General features: G+C 40.3%; 2 protein-coding genes across 7 annotated transcripts in view; one reads left to right on the forward strand and one right to left on the reverse strand.

Annotated features, from left to right (window-relative positions):
• Positions 1-1,561: 1,561 nt before the first annotated feature.
• On the forward strand, positions 1,562-18,829 carry scn1ba (sodium channel, voltage-gated, type I, beta a). 3 transcript variants are annotated; one of them, XM_063880306.1, is made up of 7 exons: positions 1,562-2,102; positions 3,227-3,270; positions 13,759-13,925; positions 14,957-15,194; positions 15,560-15,701; positions 15,901-15,972; positions 16,603-18,829. In XM_063880306.1, the coding sequence occupies exons 2-6, from the start codon at positions 3,228-3,230 to the stop codon at positions 15,965-15,967; spliced, it is 657 nt and encodes a 218-aa protein (XP_063736376.1). In that variant the 5' UTR covers positions 1,562-2,102; position 3,227; the 3' UTR covers positions 15,968-15,972; positions 16,603-18,829. The 3 variants fall into 3 exon arrangements, with proteins under 3 accessions (XP_063736376.1, XP_063736375.1, XP_063736377.1); XM_063880305.1 differs by having other exon boundaries at positions 1,562-3,270; XM_063880307.1 differs by lacking the exon at positions 15,901-15,972 and having other exon boundaries at positions 1,562-3,270.
• gramd1a (GRAM domain containing 1A) overlaps positions 17,304-21,272 on the reverse strand; it is a 32,139-nt gene continuing 28,170 nt past the window's right edge. For 2 of the 4 annotated variants that reach the window (XM_063880297.1, XM_063880298.1), the window contains one exon: positions 17,304-21,251. In XM_063880297.1, coding sequence (XP_063736367.1) covers positions 21,150-21,251 — 102 coding nt within the window. In that variant the 3' untranslated portion in view covers positions 17,304-21,149. The remainder of the gene's footprint in view (positions 21,252-21,272) is intronic. The other 2 variants (XM_063880299.1, XM_063880300.1) reach the window with 2 other exon arrangements.

A 21,272-nucleotide genomic window follows, 5' to 3' on the forward strand; every position in this document is an offset into this window, starting at 1 on the left:
TCTGATTCTGATATGTCTCACTAATATTGATACTGACTATGTGTTTTTGCTGTTATTGAAATAAATCCACATATTTTTTTAAATGAAAGATGTTAGTGGAATTAGGGACATGAAGGTCACACACACGATGCTTTTGTCATGGTGAGGACAGGCATGCAATCAGCACAGTAATCCTCGCCGCTGGCATAATGAAATGGCCAAAACGAGAGATCAACACACACACACACACACACACACACACACACACACACACACACACACACACACACACACACACACACACACACACACACACACACACACACACACACACACACACACACACACACACACACACACAGCATGACCAAAGGTGCACCAACACGCTATTTGATTCAGTGCAAAACAGACTCATTCGCGCGTGTGTGTGTGTGTGTGTGTGTGTGTGTGTGTGTGTGTGTGTGTGTGTGTGTGTGTGTGTGTGTGTGTGTGTGTTCCATGTGGGTTAATGAATAAGACGGTGGGAAGAGGTGGTTAGAAAAGTGTGTTTAGCCAGGCAGATTGAGAAAAGGACGGTCGATTCATTTTGTCATAACTAAAACCCTGGCAATGATGGCAAAGTGTTAGCAACCTCACAATCTGAGTGTAATAGCAGGTAATGTTGTGTTTTCCTGTTGGCTTTATTGTGAAATGTCACGTGTCTGGAGAAACGGAGGATAATTTCCTTTTCTGCCAATCGATAAATCATATCAGCAGGAAAAAGTGAGCTCAGAGGAAACAAGCTCGACTTATTATCATAAGCACACACAAACAACAAACATAAGGCATATTGGGCTATTTTCAATATACATTTTTGTATAATATATATAGTACACTAGCTTTGATATTTTAAAAGTTAAAAGATTTCAAGCTATTTTATTTCATTTGTATTTAAAACCCAATACAGTTTGATTTAACACAGATGCCGGTGTTCCTTCCCCACATTTAAGAGATGATTTTATCTCTGCTTTGCGTTGCCTTTCACATGGCATTTATATAATTTATTGTTATACATTGGTATCTTCTATGTTCAGACTTGCAACGTACTGTAGCTATAGCTATTGTGTATTTGATAAATAAACCCCTTTGAATCTTAAATCGTGAGTTGGAAATATTTGTTTAGATCAAATGTCGATAAAGGAATAAAATGTAATGTTTAATGTGACAGATTTAGACACCATGTCATTCTCCTATAATAAAACACATAGACTTATTCTGATATATTTGTCTTTGCCATAATATGGTTGTTTCTGGAGTGGATCAACACATCACATACAATTGTGGTGTATTAAATACTATGCTGTTGTAATAAACCTTATTATATACAAGCTGGTGTCTCCGGAGACTTCTTCATCATCTTCACAAACATAGCTACAAAATATACTTCACAATCAATGTTGCTTTACTTCGTCCTCATTTTCTTCCTCCATGCGTCTGCAGCAATGCATCACCCTCTCTCTTCTTCCTCCTCCTCCTCTTCCTCCTCCTCCCCGTCCTCGTCCATGCACCTCCCACCCCCAGCCTTCACCCATCCCAACGACTGATTAGCGCGCCATCCTCCCACTGACACATCACATCTGGAGATTAGTGATTTAGTTTAGGGTTTTTTTTCGGTGGGATTTTCTTTTTTGACGTCTCCTTCAGCTTCTCCAGGAGGAATATACGGGTCTTCAAAATACATTTTACCAACGCACATCTCTTTGGGAAAGCAGCAACAGAAAGAAGTATGAGATTTGTTTGTTTGTTTTTTTCCGAGTGAAGCTCCGGTCCTTAAATCTCTCCGATGGTCCCCGGTGTGCCAGCTGGCTGACTCCCAGCATCTGACTGCTGGACGCGGGATGGGAGCCACCCACCTCTGACCCGTTTCTGACAGGAGGAGACATTTCAAGGATACTAGCGAGGAGTCGATTAGTTTTGAAACAAATCGGGTTTTGTTAAAGAGGTTACAGGTAAAGGGGACGCTACGTTTTGCTGTGATGCGTTTATGGGATTACGAGATAGAGAACAGACAGGACGCCTTTTTAGCATATTTACTAATTCAACACTAGTTGAATGTAGCTCTTTGCTGGATCACCCTAAAGAGTGTAAGTAACTCTATAGTATGAATTTATAGACATAATACTTTATTGCACCGAAAATAAACGTACTATAGCTGCTAAGATAGGCGAGGTAATGCTGTAAATAAAGCCCCCTTTGTGCAATACATGCCTTTTAACCGCCTCCAAACAGGAGTGCTGCTGGCCCATTTGAGCAACAGAGCCACCTGTGCTGTTGCACTCAAGCCTGTGAGCACTATGTGCAAACAGCAGCTATACAAACACATGGCTTAGCTGAAAAGGTCTGATTTCTTCCAAAGCAACAAGTTGGAAACAAGTGAGAAGATTCTTCACACTACTGTGGATCTGTAAACTCATACCCTGCTTTCTGCCCATGTCAAATCTGCAGCACAAAAGGAAAATGTGTTAAATGTTTCTTTAATGCAACATTCAAACCTTTGATCTGCACAATCACTCTTTAACTCTCTATTGCACGACTCTCACAAGTTGTGCTTCCATTTTCAATTCCACAGCATCCTCCCTAAGATAGCAATCATCCAGTAGCTTATATGGTCAGCTGCTGAAAGGGCCATATATCAAGCAACCTGTGTGTCAACGTACTGGCATCATTTGGTGTCTTATTGTGGAGCTAAACATGCCAAAGGGTGTGCCACAGAATATAAATAGTTGAACAAAGGCCCTTTTGGTGCTAGCAAGGGGGCGGAAACCTGAAACTCAGAGTGATTCCTGCCTCTGGTAACTCTATACGCTATCACGCTGAACAAAGCTGCAGAAAATAAAGAATGATTTAGATCCTGAGCGGGCTAAGAGACAAGGCATATCTTCCACACTGCTGCTGTTTGGATTTTCAGGTGCTTAAGAAGACCAGATCAGCAGGAAAACCCACCCACCCCTCCTTTCAATGCTTTTATGAGCTGGAAAAAATAAAAAAAGGAGAAGAAAAATAAGACTCCCGGAGCGCATCACACCCAGAGTCCCAACAGCCTATTCTCTCAACTTTTATTCATAGTCAGGACATTCTTCACCACCAAGCTGGAGTAGTTGCTGTTTGGATCTGTATTGTATGTTCTATTCTGAAGTGTGTAGGTGTGTGATGTGTGGTGTGTTTTGACGCCGTTGAGTCCCTCCACCAGTCTTCTTTCTGCTGTCAGGATGTCCCATCTGCTGCTAACCCTGGCCCTACTGGCACTTCAAGGTGAGTGAACAATGGCAACACCTTGGCATGCAAACAAGTCACCATCCATTTATCCACCCCCACCCCTACTCCCCCAGTTCTCTGACTGTGCAGTTTGTTCCTGTTGTTGGTGCGTTTCCTGTTGTCTGATGTTGCTCTTTCTAATGATGTCTGCTCTGTTTTGGGAGTTTTCTCAAGTGTGTGTTCAGATACAGATGTGTGACTGTGTGTGTGATAGTTGGGTTGGATTGCTGAAGGCCCAGCACTGAGGTTAGGCTTTAGTTTTTTTCAGATAATGAGTTGAGGCCAATGGCGGACAGTTGCGTTGTTTTGCTGTTGTGTATTGAAAGGTGTTGGACAATGTTTGTTATTAAATTCTTCCGGTGCATAAGATTTGGGTAAAGTGTTTCTATCATGTGTGTGTTGGTGTTACTGAGTGGCACTTAAATATATTTAGCTATAGTCATACAAGCTGGAACCAGACAATATTTAGGTTTTTTTTATTTTAAAGTGAACAATTAATTGATTAACAAAATAGTAGCTGATTTATTGTGTTTTATCAGACTATCAGACTAAGATCAGTGAATTGGACCTTTTTGGTGAGTTTTAGTGATTTCAGTGAAGTACTGAGTTGTTGTTCTTGCAAATGTTCCTGTCACGGCATCTTTTTTTTCATTCTATGCTATTTATACATCTATAGAAAAGTTCAGCTTTTTTGTACAGCACGCTGCAGCTGGTGTGTTTCACTCTAGTAAGGTTTCTTCTGCATGTGCAACCTTTATGCTGTTAATCCCTGAAACTACAAAAAAAAAAAAAATAGTGTCACAAACATATTTCAAAAGAGAAAATGTTCCTTTATATGTGTTCCCTCAAACATCCCACTCTTCCTGCTGGTTTCTTTATCATTTGAGATATCACAACTCAGTTTCCCACCTTAACAACAAGCCAACAAAAAAAACTGAGATGAAGATAGCCGGATCTAGATAATCAGTCATCTTTGAGTAACGGTTAGTCTCCTGACACCTACAGAAGCAGCAGCAACTCTGCAAGGAAAAACACTTCTACAAGTCTGTGTAATGTGATGTGTTTTGTGACGTAGAGTCACATCACTTTTTGAAACCTAAAATGCAAATAAATGCAAAGCGATTGGCAGGCATTGGTAGGTGATTTAAACAAGACGTGAATGGGTTAAAACCATAGGAACATAAACAGTGTTTTCACATCTTGAAACCCATCTGGATTAAAATAAAACCTATATTTATTGACGTTTTAGTATGTTCCTTAAAAATAAATAATATATATGAAAAAATTCACTTAGAAAAGCTTTTTAGTTGGCATGTGTCATCACAGATTATGTCATTTTAAGCACTGAGAATTAAAATTGAGCACAGAAAGAAAGCAATGCATTAAAGGAGAGCCTCAGCCAGCAGCTCTTTGTTTGACACCGGAAAACAACACTACAAAGCACACATGCATGCAGAAGCCAACAAAGTCTCATAATGTTGTTATTCTAAAACATGAAGTGCAAGTTTACCAGGATACCAAGCTGAAACATGCAGGCAGTGCTGCAGAAAGATGAGCTTTGAAATTGAGATCAGATGTGAGCAGAGAAATTAAGCTTGGCAAAAAAAATGGGGAAAGTTACACAACCTTGATTGATAGAAACAGCTGTTTGGTTGAGGAGCCGATGGGTAAGTTAAGGACTTAAGTAAATGAGCACATCTGGAGTCGGACGCAGTGAGTATAAGGATATAAGGCAAGGCAGGAAATTGGATGGAATCTTCAAAAGTAAGAGGAGAGGAACAGATTGAGGCTGAGGAAAACAGCTTGTGTTGTGATTATATTTTGACAAGCATTGGCTAAAAATAAAAATGTAATTCCATTTTTTTGTTTTTTTTTCAAGGCAGTGAATCCACAAGGAACACCACCCCATACTTTATCACACTAAGCTTCATCTGAATTGAGTTTGGTGCAGGCTGTAGAGGGTAAAAAGCTATCAGAAAAGGAAGAAAAGGACAAGGAAAAATTAAGAAATACAATCAAATAGATTTTACCTGTAGCTTACCCTTACAAGTGACCCTTTATGATGATTAAAGCACAGTGGCCGACAGGTGCAAACACTGTGCAAATTTCAAACACCATGCAAGTAAAAAACTTGACAACACATGGGTAGTATTTAAAAAACATTCATAAGTGTTTTGGGACATTGCAGTGTGTTGGTACCTCTCAGCCACCATATTAAAGTACCAAAAAACACATGTCTTTCTAAATGTAACCCAACAATAAACCTCAGATATAAATGGAGATCTTTCTCTTTGCCTGCAGGCTCATAAAGCCTAATACATCCCATAAAAACTTTAAGTAATGTATGCAGCAGAGAAGCTCTTTAGAAAAGAGCCATTAAGTATGCAAATGGCTCTAACAAGTACTTACTGGGAAAGTACTCTCCACAGGATTTTAAACCAAAGCTGCCATTTGGAGTAATGTAAACTCCATCGCTCCACCTCAACCCCTGTCTCAAATAACATTATAGAGAAACACGTCATCATTTTAAGTGGAAGAGGGAGAGCATTATCTAATTCAATCAAGGGGTGGACTGCAGAAAGTTCTAAGAAATGTTCCTGAAAGACACCGTTTGTTATTCCAGTCTACACTAGGAATTGCCTTTTTGGTAAAAAGGAAATAGCCATAAAATAAAGTCACCTCTTCTTCTAGTTAACTGTGTTACCTGATAAAATATCAAGCCATCAGGTTCTACAAGCCTGTTCTGAAGACGATGCACTAGGCACTACAACACAGTATAGGTCTGTAGGATGACTGGATCTATATTTATCCGCTTGTACAAACAGCAGGAAACGAGGACTTCTTGATTGGTGCATTCACCCCCCCCCCCCCCCCCCCCCCCCCGAAATCTGAACAAAAACATGATTGGGATTCACTTGTGCTCCATCTGCAGCCGCTGTTAGACTCTGAAGCCTCAAAGCTGCATCAATATAAATAAGAATCATAATCCCTTTATTGGTCCCACAGAGGGGAAATGTGTATTTGCTACAGCAGCAACAGAGCCAAAGACAGCTTTACAAAAGAAAATATGCATTTAAAAATATTAAGATTAAGACAAACACACAATTTACAAAATACACATCATAAGAAAAGATCATTTGATTCTATCTGAGGATTCTTTTAATGAGATTAAATCCAAACTATAAATCTGGGTACTGTCTCATCCTTGTATGCAGGTTGTATGCATCCTGCATGGTGTCACATACATGACAAACACACAAACATACCCCCCAGCCCCTGGTCTTCCAGCTGTGTGACAGAGGTCTTTAATACCAGGGTGCCATGTAGCTGCAAGAGCGGGGTGGGAAGCAGGGGAGTGGGAGGGGATTCACATGACGAGATGACCTTCCATACAACGCAATTTATATTTGTAGAGAGAGAGAGAGATAGTGTGTGTGTGTGTGTGTGTGTGTGTGTGTGTGTGTGTGTGTGTGTGTGTGTGTGTGTGTGTGTGTGTGTGTGTGTGTGTTTTCTTTGTGAGTGGGAGAGACTTCATGATTTTTTGACATTTTTATTGTTTAAATTTAATTAAAATGGTTGGGTATTTTTGGGACTTCCTACAACAATTGCTCTTAAACTAATGTAAAACAGTTTTTAAAAAACATACATGGACAGAAAAGCAGGAAGGAATTGCTTGGGCTTGTTACAAATAAAGCAGTGTACTGTATCGTTACCAGCCACAGAAATATGGCAGCTCTGTTGGGTTGAATTAAAGAGGTGCGTTTGGTGAGTTTGCTTCAACAGTCTACTTGTTCCAGTGGAAACTCTCTTGCTTGCTTGACGTCAAGGGAGATGTCATGGATGCTTATCTTTTCCCCAGGTTGTGTATGCCTACAGTATGTATTTATGTCTGTGGTAACCAAGCACTGGAACAGATGTTGTCCCTCATCTCTTTTACTGTCTCTTATCCAATTGTCCTTTCTGCATCTCCTATGGCTAGTTCAGCAAATATCCCTGATCCCTTTTGTATTTCCTTTAGCTCCCAGTGACATGCAAGGATAGCTAACCTCAGGGGGTGGATGATCTTTTGTGCAGCTCAAGCTGTTTGTCAGGTTTTTTTGCTTTGGAGGCCTCAGGGCTGTATAGCAACTGATATGAGGGATTAAGCATCCAGCCCCCCTGTCAGCCTACAAAAAAAAACCAACCTCCTAATCTTCCATTTCTGGAATATCCGTTGCATAATCCTGAACCACAGTCCACAGATTACGCAATGTTTTTTTCATTTTGACGCTCTGTGTGTGTCCTGCTGCCATTGGTGAGAATTGTTGCTGAGGCTGGCTCTGGTTAGTCTGCACTTTGGATGTGCAGTTTCTTTTGTGTCTGCTTGAATCTTTGTCTCTCTCTCTCTCTCCGTGTCTTTTCGCTGTCTCAGCTTCGGACAGTCAGCCGCATACCTGCTCTCCTTGCACAATCTCACCTCTCGCTGCGTCACAAACCTCCCTCAGGATTACTGCCTCACGCTGTCTGTGTGTGCTGCTGCCCCTGTGACATTTTCATCTGTCCCTGTTCCCTCTTTCTGTCCAGCAACTAAAGTCTTTCTCTTCCTCTTACTTTGTGTCCGTCCTGCTGTTGGTCCAACATGTGATGTTGTTGTTGTAATGTGTCTCCTCTGTCTGTGTTCCAGGTCTTACGTCCTTTTTCTCAAAGCATTCATCTCCAACCCTTGTGTGTTTCTCTGCATGGGATGTCTTGCTCTTGTGTCTGTTTGGTGTCTCTTTGCCTCTCTGTCTTTTCTACATAGTAGCAAGCTGGTCTGATGGCACCTCCCAGACTTGAGTCAAAATACCACTGAATATTAAAGGGGCCATATTGTGCTTTTTGGGGGTTTTCCCTTTCCTGTAGTGTGTTATTTATGTTTGTGTGCATGTAATAGGTCTGCAAAAGCTAAAATCCCAAAGTGCAGGCTAGAGGGAGATTCTCTCCCATATCCCTCCCCCCTGCCTGAAACTCCTTGATGGGATTCCTTTCTTTACTTCCTGGTTCAGTTCCATATCACACTAACGTCAACTTGATATGGAAGTGAACTCAGCCGATAGCAGCACGAGCCGATAGAGCTTCAACAAAAGGCATTAAGGTAAAGCCGACCCGAGCGGAGGAACCATGAAAAGAAGACGCTGGTATTTTGCCATATCAAAGGAAGAAGACAAGTGGCTTGCATTTATTTTTACCATTATTCCCCCAGAGCAAAAACCCAAATTATGGTTGTGTTCTCGACATTTCACATATGGCGATAGTTTTTCATTCACAATTATGGCCGAGCTCATGGCACGAGCTCTTCAAAGCGTTTTCAGACAGAGTGAAAAGTGGTACTTCATTCACAGGCAGTTTGAAGAAAATAAAGCGCTTTTTCAACATTAAAGCACGTAAACATGCTTTAGTGGAGCCACAAAATACATATATGAAGCTGAAAAGTAGCATAATATGATCCATTTAATGTTTAACGACAGATGTGGTTGTGTCCTTTTGCACACATTGATTTCCTAATGCTTTCCTGTGAGATTGTAGGGGCGAATTAGGTGATTAATGATCCTTTAACGACCTTTATTGACAGCCGAGGATTAGCTGCAGCACTAACAGCTGGTGCAGTTTACAGCAGACTGTAATTAACACAAACAATCACAAGTCACATTTGGAACAAACAAGAAAGCTTATTATAGCAGAGATTAAACTGAAAAAAATCTAACAAAATGTTGTTTTTAGGGGAATCTTTTGAAAGTGCTTTTCGCCTCAGGTCTGTGTAATAATGTAGAGATCATCTGCAGACTCATCTCCCAGAAACCTTGAAACACGAGACCTTGGCCCAACTAAACCCCTTTATTTTGGATTCAGGCATTTCTTCATTTAAGATATGGCGGTGTGCCTGAGGTAGTTTTAAAGCAACTTCAAAGGTACATTTACCAGACTTATTGTCACCATCTTGGTCAGTTTTTCTTTAGGATTTTGGCCATTGTTTCCATCTTGCACTCAAGGAAGTTACTGTCATGATCTGGGATTACAACAGCGCTTCTAAAAAATGACATTGATTCTCCACCCAGTGGTATACACACCAGGGTATGTGGAAAGAATCTGGAGTAGTTTAGCTAAAAAGTAGAAATAATTATTAGGAAAGTAAAAAATGATATATCAACAACTCATACATACTTCCAGGTTTAGATCGTTGGTGATTATTGGTCACAATAACAAATAAAGTACCACCTAGACTGCACAACGGACACCTACCCTTATGCAATCTAGAGTCTCTGAAAAACTTGAATTTTCACCTTGCTGTTTTAAGCCTCTGTAAAGCCTCTGTAAGGTGAAAAACGACCTTAGATTAAAAATTGTAAACGATGCACCTGTAACACAAGTTATAATCTTTTAATCAGATGGGTCAGCTTGGTGAGTCCTCTCTGTCATCTAGGAGGTGTGTGGTTTTAAGGCGTGGGTACATTTTTTTGTAGTATGTATCTATTGATTGAGCTTCGATTGTAGTTTTCTGCTTGGAAGTCAAAATCAATGTTCTTAACGTATCACTCTTTTCCTTCCTCGCTTCTTCTTGGTGCATCACTGGCTGGCTCATTATTCCTCCATCTCTCAGCTTGCAAATGGTATGACATATATACGCTAGTGTAAACTCTATTCTCACCTTTCACAAATCTGTTCCTGTGTATAGAACATGTACTCATTTAAAGGAAGACCTGTCTTAATTAAATATGTTATTCGGCCACGCTCAAACTGAACAAAGTTTAAATGTTTCAGTTCATCTAACAGCGTTGTTTTCTGTTTTCCTTCATCTCCCTCCCCCTGTTGCGCTTCGAAACTTATGCCCAAGAGTCAAAGTTGAAGTATAGGATCTTGTTGAACCAGTGATCCACGAAACCAAGGCAGTGTGAAAAGAAACATTGAGTAAGGTTGTAACTCGTTGGCCATGAAGTTACGCGTCATGATATATGAATATAGATGATATCATATGCCCACGCTTCTATATGATTGGATTTAGTCATTCATATTGACAATGCATGAACAATTCTGTTTTGCACTCTTTATTTCTAGTTTTTCAAAGATTGACATATCCAGCTTGGGAAAGTTAGTTGAGAATAGAAACCAAATAAGTACAAATCAGAATCTCCAACTGAAATTTGGGTGGAAATAAATGCTTGAAGAAATTATGCGGATAAAAATAAATTAGCATGTTGCATTGGGCATTGGGAGCAAGCATGAAGATCAAATGAAAAAGAGACTTACAGTTGCTAGAACTCATTAAGATGTTAGCAGTTTGCTTGATTACCTACATGGAAAATTTTATCAATCTTCTCACGGCAAGGTTGCAAGATAAGAGTATGCACCCAGGTTTATACCTCTTATCTAGCCTGCGCGTCTGCAAATAGACTAGACAATAAATGAGTGTTTTCTGACTACGTTTCTCATCCTTTTACACTTTAGCATGTTGTGCGTTGAGTCTGCTAAGTGACTCATACAGAAGCGTTTGAAAACAGAAAGGCTTCAAACTGATGATCTACCTGTAAGCAGAGATGTAGGTCCGCCCTAGGGCCTTGTGTCACTGGTATTGGTAGGCCCAAGGACTGGTAATGTTCCACACCTGTCCACAAATATTTCATAGTGCTTCAGTTATTTTTTTAATTTAAAGAAGCCAGATCGATGTTATGAAATGTTATTGACCTAAATGTGAAGCACAATAAACAGTGCAATTCATTTTTCAAAATGACTTTGTGATATAGTGTTTATTTTGCACACGTATGCTTAACTTACACACGTAATGTACTGCACTCATATATTTACCGTACACTTAATGTACTGCAAAATGATCATTTTGGCCCTCGGCCCTCCCCTCACGTTCAATTTTGGCCCTCCATCGGGAAGTATTTGGGCACCCCTGCGATAGAGCTTCAACAAAAGGCATTAAGGTAAAGCCGACCCGAGCGGAGGAACCATGAAAAGAAGACGCTGGTATTTTGCCATATCAAAGGAAGAAGACAAGTGGCTTGCATTTATTTTTACCATTATTCCCCCAGAACAAAAACCCAAATTATGGTTGTGTTCTCGACATTTCACATATGGCGATAGTTTTTCATTCACAATTATGGCCGAGCTCATGGCACGAGCTCTTCAAAGCGTTTTCAGACAGAGTGAAAAGTGGTACTTCATTCACAGGCAGTTTGAAGAAAATAAAGCGCTTTTTGAACATTAAAGCACGTAAACATGCTTTAGTGGAGCCACAAAATACATATATGAAGCTGAAAAGCAGCATAATATGATCCATTTAATGTTTAACGACAGATGTGGTTGTGTCCTTTTGCACACATTGATTTCCTAATGCTTTCCTGTGAGATTGTAGGGGCGAATTAGGTGATTAATGATCCTTTAACGACCTTTATTGACAGCCGAGGATTAGCTGCAGCACTAACAGCTGGTGCAGTTTACAGCAGACTGTAATTAACACAAACAATCACAAGTCACATTTGGAACAAACAAGAAAGCTTATTATAGCAGAGATTAAACTGAAAAAAATCTAACAAATGTTGTTTTTAGGGGAATCTTTTGAAAGTGCTTTTCGCCTCAGGTCTGTGTAATAATGTAGAGATCATCTGCAGACTCATCTCCCAGAAACCTTGAAACACGAGACCTTGGCCCAACTAAACCCCTTTATTTTGGATTCAGGCATTTCTTCATTTAAGATATGGCGGTGTGCCTGAGGTAGTTTTAAAGCAACTTCAAAGGTACATTTACCAGACTTATTGTCACCATCTTGGTCAGTTTTCTTTTAGGATTTTGGCCATTGTTTCCACCTTGCACTCAAGGAAGTTACTGTCATGATCTGGGATTACAACAGCGCTTCTAAAAAATGACATTGATTCTCCACCCAGTGGTATACACACCAGGGTATGTGGAAAGAATCTGGAGTAGTTTAGCTAAAAAGTAGAAATAATTATTAGGAAAGTAAAAAATGATATATCAACAACTCATACATACTTCCAGGTTTAGATCGTTGGTGATTATTGGTACTTTTTTTGGGTCACAATAACAAATAAAGTACCACCTAGACTGCACAACGGACACCTACCCTTATGCAATCTAGAGTCTCTGAAAAACTTGAATTTTCACCTTGCTGTTTTAAGCCTCTGTAAAGCCTCTGTAAGGTGAAAACGACCTTAGATTTAAATGAATCTGAAACTGATTGCACCAGGAACACAAGTTATAATCTATTTTAAATCAATCCGGGTCAGGCTCTGGTTCAAGTCCTTCTCTGATCATGCTGGGATTGGGTCTGTGTTTGCTTTTAAAGGCATGGGTCCATTTCTTGTTTAAGTATGATATCAATAGGTTAATTTAGCTTCGTTTGTATCTGTTTTCTGGCTTGTGAAGTCTTAAATTATGTTCTTAACTATCTCTCTTTTTCCTTCCCTCCCCCTTCCTTCTCTGCAGTGCATCATCTGGCCTCAGGCCTCTACCCTCCTGCTTCCCCATCTCCTCATGCTTTTGCAGAAATGGCTATTACTACTCAAACCTGTGCTAAAACTCTATTTCCTCCCTTTTCCCCTCTTTGTTTCGCTGTGTGGTGATACTTTGGAACTTTGTATCCCAGGGATTTAAAGAAAGACCCTTGTCTTATTAAATATGTGTATATCAGGCCACGCTCTGAAACTGAACCAAAGTTGAAATGGTTTCAGTTCATCTGATCAGCGTTGTGTTTCCTGTTTCTCCTTCATCTCCCTCCCCCCATGTTGCGCTTCGAAACAAATGCACCCCCAAGAGGTCAAAGTTGACAGTAGTTCAGGATCATTGGTTGAGAGCCATGGTGAGGTCTCAGCGGAAACTGCAAGGTGCAGTGTGAGAAAGAAACATTTGGAGTTACAGGTGTGTAACTCGTGGCCGATGAGAAGTACGTGTCATGATGATGATGATGATGATGATGATGATGATGGCATATATAGACTCACGCTTCTATATATGGATTTAGCTCATTCAGCAATTGACAGAATGCAAGAAACAAGTTCTGTACTGCAACCTCTTTATTTCCCCTCAGTTTCAAAGATTAACAACAACTTGAATGTAATATCTTCAAAATTAGAAACCAAATAAGTCAAATTCAGAAGGATCTCCAAACTGAAATATTGGGTGGAAATAAATATTGCAAGAAAAAAGCTATGCCCGATCAACAATAAATAAAACATGCATGCATTGGGCATTGGGAGCAAGCACGCAAACAAATGCAAAAAGAGAGTTACAGTAGCTAACAATATTTTAAGTACTGTTAGGACAGTTTGCTTGCAATTACCCTGGGAAAACACCATTGTGTATCAACCTCTCTCACGGGTCAGGGGTTCAAGAATAAGAGGGTGATGGCCACCCACGGCTCTAACCTCTTAGCCTGCCGTCTGCAAATAGACCAAGAGCAATAAAGTGGATGTTTCTAACTACGTGTTCTTCATCCTTTTCACTTTGTAGCATGTTTGTGCCGTGGAGCCTGCGTAGAGGTGGACTCAAATACAGAAGCCGTGGAAAACAAAGGCTTCAAACTGGGATGCATCTCCTGTAAGCAGAGGAGCGAGGTTCCCGCCAGGGCCGTTGTCGACTGGTTTTTCAAATCTTCAGATGATTACAACTTCACCCATGTGAGTTGCAATTAGATGCCAAGGGAAGCTTTACACTTTATACAGCTAACACTGTCAATGAATTAAGTAATCACATTAAATACAGCAAGTGCTCATGTGTCCAGAAAAAGCTGCAATGGGAAAAGGCTGCAAACTTTTATCGTGAGGGGGAGCTGAGCCTTGCATTTTTCATACCAGGCTTCTTTCCCCAAGTGTTGACTGGAAGACAGTGCTTTTTCTGAAATAAGCAGCCCTTCCCAGGCGAGGCCATTATGGTGTACTGTATTCATGTAGCAGGAGAGATCCCATTAGCCTTCAGCTGCCATTAGGAATCTGTATCCACTAATTCAGCAGGAAGTGCAGAGGTGAGGCCATTACTGCAGCTCGGTCGATACAGAAAACAGCAGCAGTGGTGATGTCGGAGGCCAGCTGCCTTTTCTCTCATGAATGATTGTATTTCAAGTCAGAGTATGAATATTCAGGCTTCAGCACAGGACAACCAGTTCATTTTACACCCAAAAGAGCAAACAGCAGCTCTCTGTTGTGGTTATATTTATCCGTTGTTGTAAATAACTGGGACTACAAGCTAAAGACTACAAGATGGGTCCAAAGACAGGTGGAAAGTCACTATACGTGTAGTGTGACAGTTGGGAAATACATTTGTTCTCATTCAACATTTTGCTGAAAACAGCAGGGCATAGCTGAAATCCAACTCTTCTTTTTACACAAAGACCTGTCCATTCTCACAGGGGCCATTTTTAACACTATTTAAAAGATTAAGATTGGGCCACTATTACAAATTTCAACCTACATATGACCTAAACTTGTTTTATTTTATTCAACATTTACATGTTCATTTGGAACCATGTCAGGACTGTCTAAATATTGAGAGATATACATTGATTTTGGGTTTTTGTCAGGAGGTCACAGTAACAAAAATGTGAATATGAAAACCTATAATGAATTTTATTCAATTTTCACAGCGTAGGCCTAATGTAATGGATGTTCCCAGTCTCTTTCCTTTCTTTTAAAATAAATGTACTTTCTTCCAGGTATACCGATATGAAAATAACATGCCGCATATCACGGACGAACGTTTCTTTGATCGTCTCGCTTGGAAGGGCAGCAAAAACACAGAGGACCTGCAGGACGGCTCCATCTACATCCTGAACGTGACATTCAATGACACGGGAATCTACAATTGCACATTCACCCGAACCCTTGTGTATCCTAACTACGAGTTTTCCAACATCACCAACAAGACTGTAAACATGAAAGTGGTGGCAGAACGTAAGGAATGAAGTATCGTCTGTTTGAGCAGGGAGAGGGAAAACTAAATAAGCAAGTTGACTCAAAGAGAGGCTGGATAATTTGGACTGTTTTGATTCAGTCTCACCGCTTTTATTGCATGATTGAGAGCCCAGTGATAAACAGACCAGATCAATGGACAATGAATCAATCATTATTTGCAGCCCCAATCCTAAATCCTAAACCGTGGACAACTGTATCTGTAGCAGGGTTCAGGGAGTAACAAATTATGTAATCACTCATAGGAAAAATGTGCGGCATAGGCAGCAGCACTCATCTTTGCCTGGTGCAGATGTATTCTGACCCCTACACAACATGTCTTACCTTATCCTCTTCTCTGAATCTAGTCACCAGGGGATGGGCATCCATCTTGTCTGAGGTGATGATGTACGTATCCATCATCGGGCTGCAGGTATGGCTGGCGATTGAGATGGTTTACTGCTACAGGAAGATTTCTGCGGCTGGAGAGGAAGCTCTAAGAGAGAGCGCGTGAGTAACACTAAAACCACTGCAACACACACAACCAGCCTCTCATCAGTTCTATTCTTTTTCCTCCTGACACTGTTTGGAAAGGTTCAATCAGCTCTTTAACACATATCTTCCTTTTCCTCACTAAATATATTGTTCTGATTCTGTTTCACTGGTCTTCACAGTCTGTTTTTCTATTTCTATCACTGTCCTCCTTCAGGGCGGAGTATTTAGCAATAGCGTCGGAGAGTAAAGATAATTGTGCAGCTGTACAAGTGGCAGAATAGCACCGGTAGGTCTGGCTTCTTATTTAACTTCATGTCTGAATTCTTCTCTCGCTTTCTTTTGTTCTCACTGGTTTTATATATCTGGTATTATATTGTGTGTTCATCCAATCCTATTTAATGTTAGATGCAGGAAAACATACTCAATTAAGGAAGAATGCAGAGAAGAAGTGATTTGCTAGAGCAGTTTGTTAGTGCGTTGATCATCTGATCAGGGGACCTGGGGACCACCAGTTCAATCCTACCTTGACCATCACTGCAGTCAGCATGCCGTTGTGTCTTTGGGCAAGACACTTCACCCTTAATTGCGCCTGTGGGTATTGTCCACAGTATTGAATGAATCAAATGTCTGATATATATAATGTAAAGTTGTATTGTATGTAGCAACGAATTATTATTATTTGGATATAACCACAATGAAAACAATTGAAAGTGACATTCGACAAGTTTTTCCGTTAACTTATATGATTTGATAGAAAATGTATCACTATAGGATGATGACAACATCAGCATTTAGATTGGTGCTCCATAAACCTTGCTTAAACTGTGCAATTTTCCATGCCGTTTATTTATATATTTACATTTTTTACCTTTTACTTTATCCATTTTACTGACAGGTTTATGTTTTGGCTCCTCAGGTCGAGGAAAATTCCAGATGGCCTCCTTGAGAATCTCACATTCCCACTTTGATGCTCGAGTCTCCTCTGACCGTCACTCAACTCCTGTGATCCTCTACACACGATGGAAGGACTAAACCACAGAGAGGAGACAGATCTTCACAGGACTACCTGCAAAAAGATGGAAAGGACTGAATTGTGTCGTGTTACGGGGACAGGATGGATGCAGCAGCTTGTTGTTAAACAGGAAAGAGATAAAGGATATAACTGTATATAAGTATATATGCACTGATCATCTTATATAAATAGTGTAGGCCTTATTGAATATCCACTATCTGCATGCTTATAAGCTAATCCAAATGAACAACATCAAGCTTCTAATGTTCGGTTGAATTTTGTATTTGAATTAAGAAGCTTGGTTGCAGATATAAAATATGTATTTATGAATCAATATTTGAATAGGTAAATATATATATTATATAATATATAATAAATCATATGTTTAAAGTGTATTTTATTTTTAACTTATATACTTTAAGGACTGAATTTGGCTAAAAGAGTTCTTGCTGTTGTGAGGTAACACAGGGAGAATGTAGACACAGGAATCACTGCTGATGTCCTTTCCTGCCATGAAACATTTGAGCAGTTTTTATTCCAAAGAGAACCAAGTTTTTATTTAAAAAATCCTCAAAGTGTCTCAGAAAACAGCATTTCGGCCAAAATGAGAAACAATAATAAGTCTTTATATCAGCAGTGTTCTCACAGCTGGACAAAGTCTAAACTTAAACCCCAGAGTGCAGAAAATCCAACCCTCTTTCACCATGTTTTACATACATATTTGAATTAAGCTGGTATGAGAACGTTGATATGATAGGTGCATGTTAATGTTCTGCAAAGGCTAAAATCCCAAAGTTTTCTCCAGAAGGAGTTTCTCTCCCACTGACTCCCCTCCCTGCATGAAACGCCCTGAATGGATTCGTTTGTATACTTCTAAAACAGTGACATCACTGTGTTTCACTCGCGCTTCTGTTAGCTTATGCTCCAAAACATTGTACGTGATAGCTAAGAGGTGGGACATCTCTAACAGTTGACCAATCACCACAGATTTGGCCAGCTAACCAATCAGAGCAGACTGCGCTCTGGTTTCAGACAGAGGGTGAAAAGAGGTGCTGCAGCACAGGCAGTATGAGAATAATAAAGAACTTTTTGAGCATTAAAGCATGGAAACATTTCACAGTAGAGGCACAAATATGAACCTGAAAATGAGCAGAATAAGGCCCCTTTAACTTTTCAGACAACAGTAAGGTTTTTTTATTGTTTCTCTACATCCCCAAGAGATCCTGATGATCATGGATCAAAGTGGAAGAACAAAGATATATTTCAGTGGAATTACCTTTGAATTAAAGCCGAATGCGAAACACTCCACCCCCTGGTGGTCAAGAGCAAAAACTGCCCCTGACGCCAAAGTCTAACAAATGTATTGCACCAGATCAATTCATAGCTCACCAAAAAAATCAGCTTCACCCAACTATACGAATTGACATAACAAGCTGCCACGTTCAGCTGAATTTCTTAACGAAGTTGAAACCTTTCCACTGTAATATGAAACAAATGTCTAAGTGTATTGATCTAACTGCTGTGGGCTAACACCCCACACATCCTGTCCAGTGTGCCTCCCAGGGTGAAACCAGTGAAAACCAAAAAAAGGAAAGGACAGAGGTGAAGCCTTCTTACAAATCTTTAGTGCTTTTAATAAAATAAAAACGACTTACTTCTTTTTCCAGCTGGCCAGTTGACTGACAGTGAACACTTAGAGGGCAGCCAAACACCCCGATTGCTGTTCAAAATACTTTCTGTACCAACTCTTGAGTTTGATAAAAATTGAGAATATAAGGGGACACGCACGGGCTATTATGTAACCAATACTACAGAGTAACTGCAAGCTGACTGACGTGGAAGGAGTACAAACACAGACTGTCCTATGGTTTACAAGCTGATATGATAAGTGAAAGCCACTCAATTTAAGAAATGTTACACACTGCTGTCAGAAAGTTTTACTTTAAGTTTAGTTTGAATAATTAAATACACCTTTAATGCAAAATGAAACTCTCACTGCTCCCCACATTGTTGGTTTGGCCCCCCTTTCTTTCAACAACAAATAAAACTGCATTTTTTTAACTTTGTGTGTGGAAATGTTGCTTGCCACGAAAAGCAAAGTGATGCACGTCAAATAAATAAATAAAATGTGAGAAAATCAGTTGTCTTTCTTTTCATGGTAGATAAAAAAGGTAGCTGTGTTTGTGTCACTTAGCCTAACATTAAGCTTAACATACCATGCTTCACTTCTTAAATAAACACCAGCCAATAATAACTAAAGTCTCCCAGGTAAAACATATTGCAGCTTCTCAAACCTAAAGATTTGCTTTTTCTTTGTCTTCGATAATATTAACTGAACTTTTAGGATTTTAGAAACGTGGTTGGACAAAAGAAATTATAATCTTGCATTTTAGGCTTTGGGGTTTTGTGATTATGGACTTATTTTTCCCTATCCAAAACTTATTTTGAACCTAATAACAGACAGAATAATCTAAAGGAATAACAACAGTTCCCTCACAATCCACTGCAGACTTTGAGAAGGTAAAGACAGACACAGACTCAAAGACGAGCGAGGGAGTTGTTGTATGTTTCAGAACTTTTCATTTCTCTCCATGGCGCGGTGTACAATCACATCTTTACAGTACATTATCAAGCCCCGCTACTCATCCATCTCTCTCTCTCTCTCTCATCATCCACCCAAAAACCCAGACCCTCCCCCCGTCCCTCAATAAATATTACACCATTTGCTATCAGCGGATGGCCATGCACAGCGTGGCCCACATGCTTCTGTTGCCGTCATTTTCAGTAAAACAGAGAGAGAGAGATAGAGAGAGAGGGTAAAAGGGGGAGAGCACATAGAGGAAAGAGAGGAAGAGTCGGGTTCAGTGAAGAAGAAATCAACGAAAGAGAGAGATGTTTTTACACGGGCGGAGGACAGATTGGAGTGGAACAGGCTGAAAATAAACGACAAAGTTATAAAGATAGAAAATGAACTGAATAAAAACAGTTGACAAGTCAGTCAAGTTAAATTTACAAACACACCAAAAAACAATACTGCAAAACAGATTCCCTTTTTCTTCACCTGGGCCTACTAAACTCTGGTTGGTCCTCTTGTTTGGAGACGTCCGGCCCAGTGGGACAACAGAGTAGCGGACTGTTCTGTTTTTTTTTATCAAGTCTACGGTAAATCCTGAGCTTTTATGCTCTGGCTCTGCGATACAAAGAGTGTGCAACCAAACAAGAAAGAGAAATCTCAAAAAAGAAAAACTCAAATAAACGCTAATACGAAAATGTAACATCTGAAACATTGAGGACTCCTCATGAACACACACGCACACATCAGTCTTCTTCTTTGCTTGTTTTTTTTCACTGCCTCTACACATTCACACACGTCATCATTATTATTATTATTATTATTATTATTATATACTACTGTGTTTGAAACATTCAAAAAGTACTAGCATCACTATTGTCATTATTGCTGTGACCAGTAATCGTTCTCGTCTCTTGGTCCGCACTGCAACAGCATATCAGAGCGCAAAAAATACCCACCATATAACTTCTTAAGAGCAGGACAGGACTTCAGATCAAGTCATTGGTAATAATAAATACTGTAACAGTCCAGTGAGACGCAGCTTCCTGTCCTAACAAACGACCCCACGCACTGATTTTGAAAAAAGTTAAAACCCCCGAAAAAGACAGGGAGGAGTGGGATGGTGGTTGAGATTAATCTGCAGGTGCGTATTTCACATCTAAAAAGGTGAAAACTAAATTGTCGGCTGTTGAAATGTTCCTCATCCCCTTTCAGAGGAATGGCAGCTTTTTAAGTGGGGATCAACTCGGACATGGAGGAGCAAATCTGTGAAGGAAAGACAGAGAGAGGCGTCCTGCTCCCGTCTCTTTCTGCGTGTTTGTTTGTCACATCCATCTTGTTTACAACAGGCGTTCACTAAAGGGGCTAACTGTTTCCAGGACTAGGAGGAAGAGCTCCCGCTTTCCAGAGTCACTGATCCCTGTGAAATGTCTTTTGAGGTTCTGAAAATGAAGGAGGTCGGAATCTAAGTTTTTCTGAAACATGGTTGGCTATTTTGAAATGTCTCTGAGATTGTTGAGGAGTGGAGGGTTGGATTGGGCCCACCAGTGACCCGTTTCCAAACTCTACGTACAGGTGACTTGCAGCTGTAGCTAAATTATTGCTGTGGTCCTGAAAGCGTCCAGTCCGAATGAGTTCACTGAAGATGTTACTGGTTGAGGCTGGAGGCGAACGTCGCCATTTCAAGTCAGTCAGGAGAGGAGAGTTGTGGGTAATGTAGTCCCCCCCCCCCCTCTGTCACCCTCTACTGGTTTTTGATTTGGAAATGATAAAAAGAGCAAACAGTCCCGATCAAAGTCGACCAGTAGCACTCTTCTTTTTTTTTAAAGTCTACCAGGGTGTGTTCAGAGATGGGAGACAGCCAGGTAGAGGTGGGGCCTCAGGCATCAGTCATGGACTCTTTGAGGGTTTCATCAGGGGGATCCTGCTGCACCTCTGGGACCACAATGCCATGGTGGAGCTTTTCTAAAGACTGCTTCATCTGGGAGATAAACATGGATGG

This window comes from Eleginops maclovinus, chromosome 3 (genome assembly GCF_036324505.1).
Source record: "Eleginops maclovinus isolate JMC-PN-2008 ecotype Puerto Natales chromosome 3, JC_Emac_rtc_rv5, whole genome shotgun sequence".
Classification (NCBI taxonomy): Eukaryota; Metazoa; Chordata; class Actinopteri; order Perciformes; family Eleginopidae; genus Eleginops; species Eleginops maclovinus.

Bases quoted from the DNA above. Each gene is read 5' to 3' on its own strand.
- scn1ba (XM_063880305.1), top strand. From the start codon at position 3,228: ATGTCCCATCTGCTGCTAACCCTGGCCCTACTGGCACTTCAAG. The intron at 3,271-13,758 runs GTGAGTGAACAA...TTCACTTTGTAG, and splicing joins GGCCCTACTGGCACTTCAAG to CATGTTTGTGCCGTGGAGCC. The intron at 15,195-15,559 runs GTAAGGAATGAA...CTCTGAATCTAG, and splicing joins CATGAAAGTGGTGGCAGAAC to TCACCAGGGGATGGGCATCC.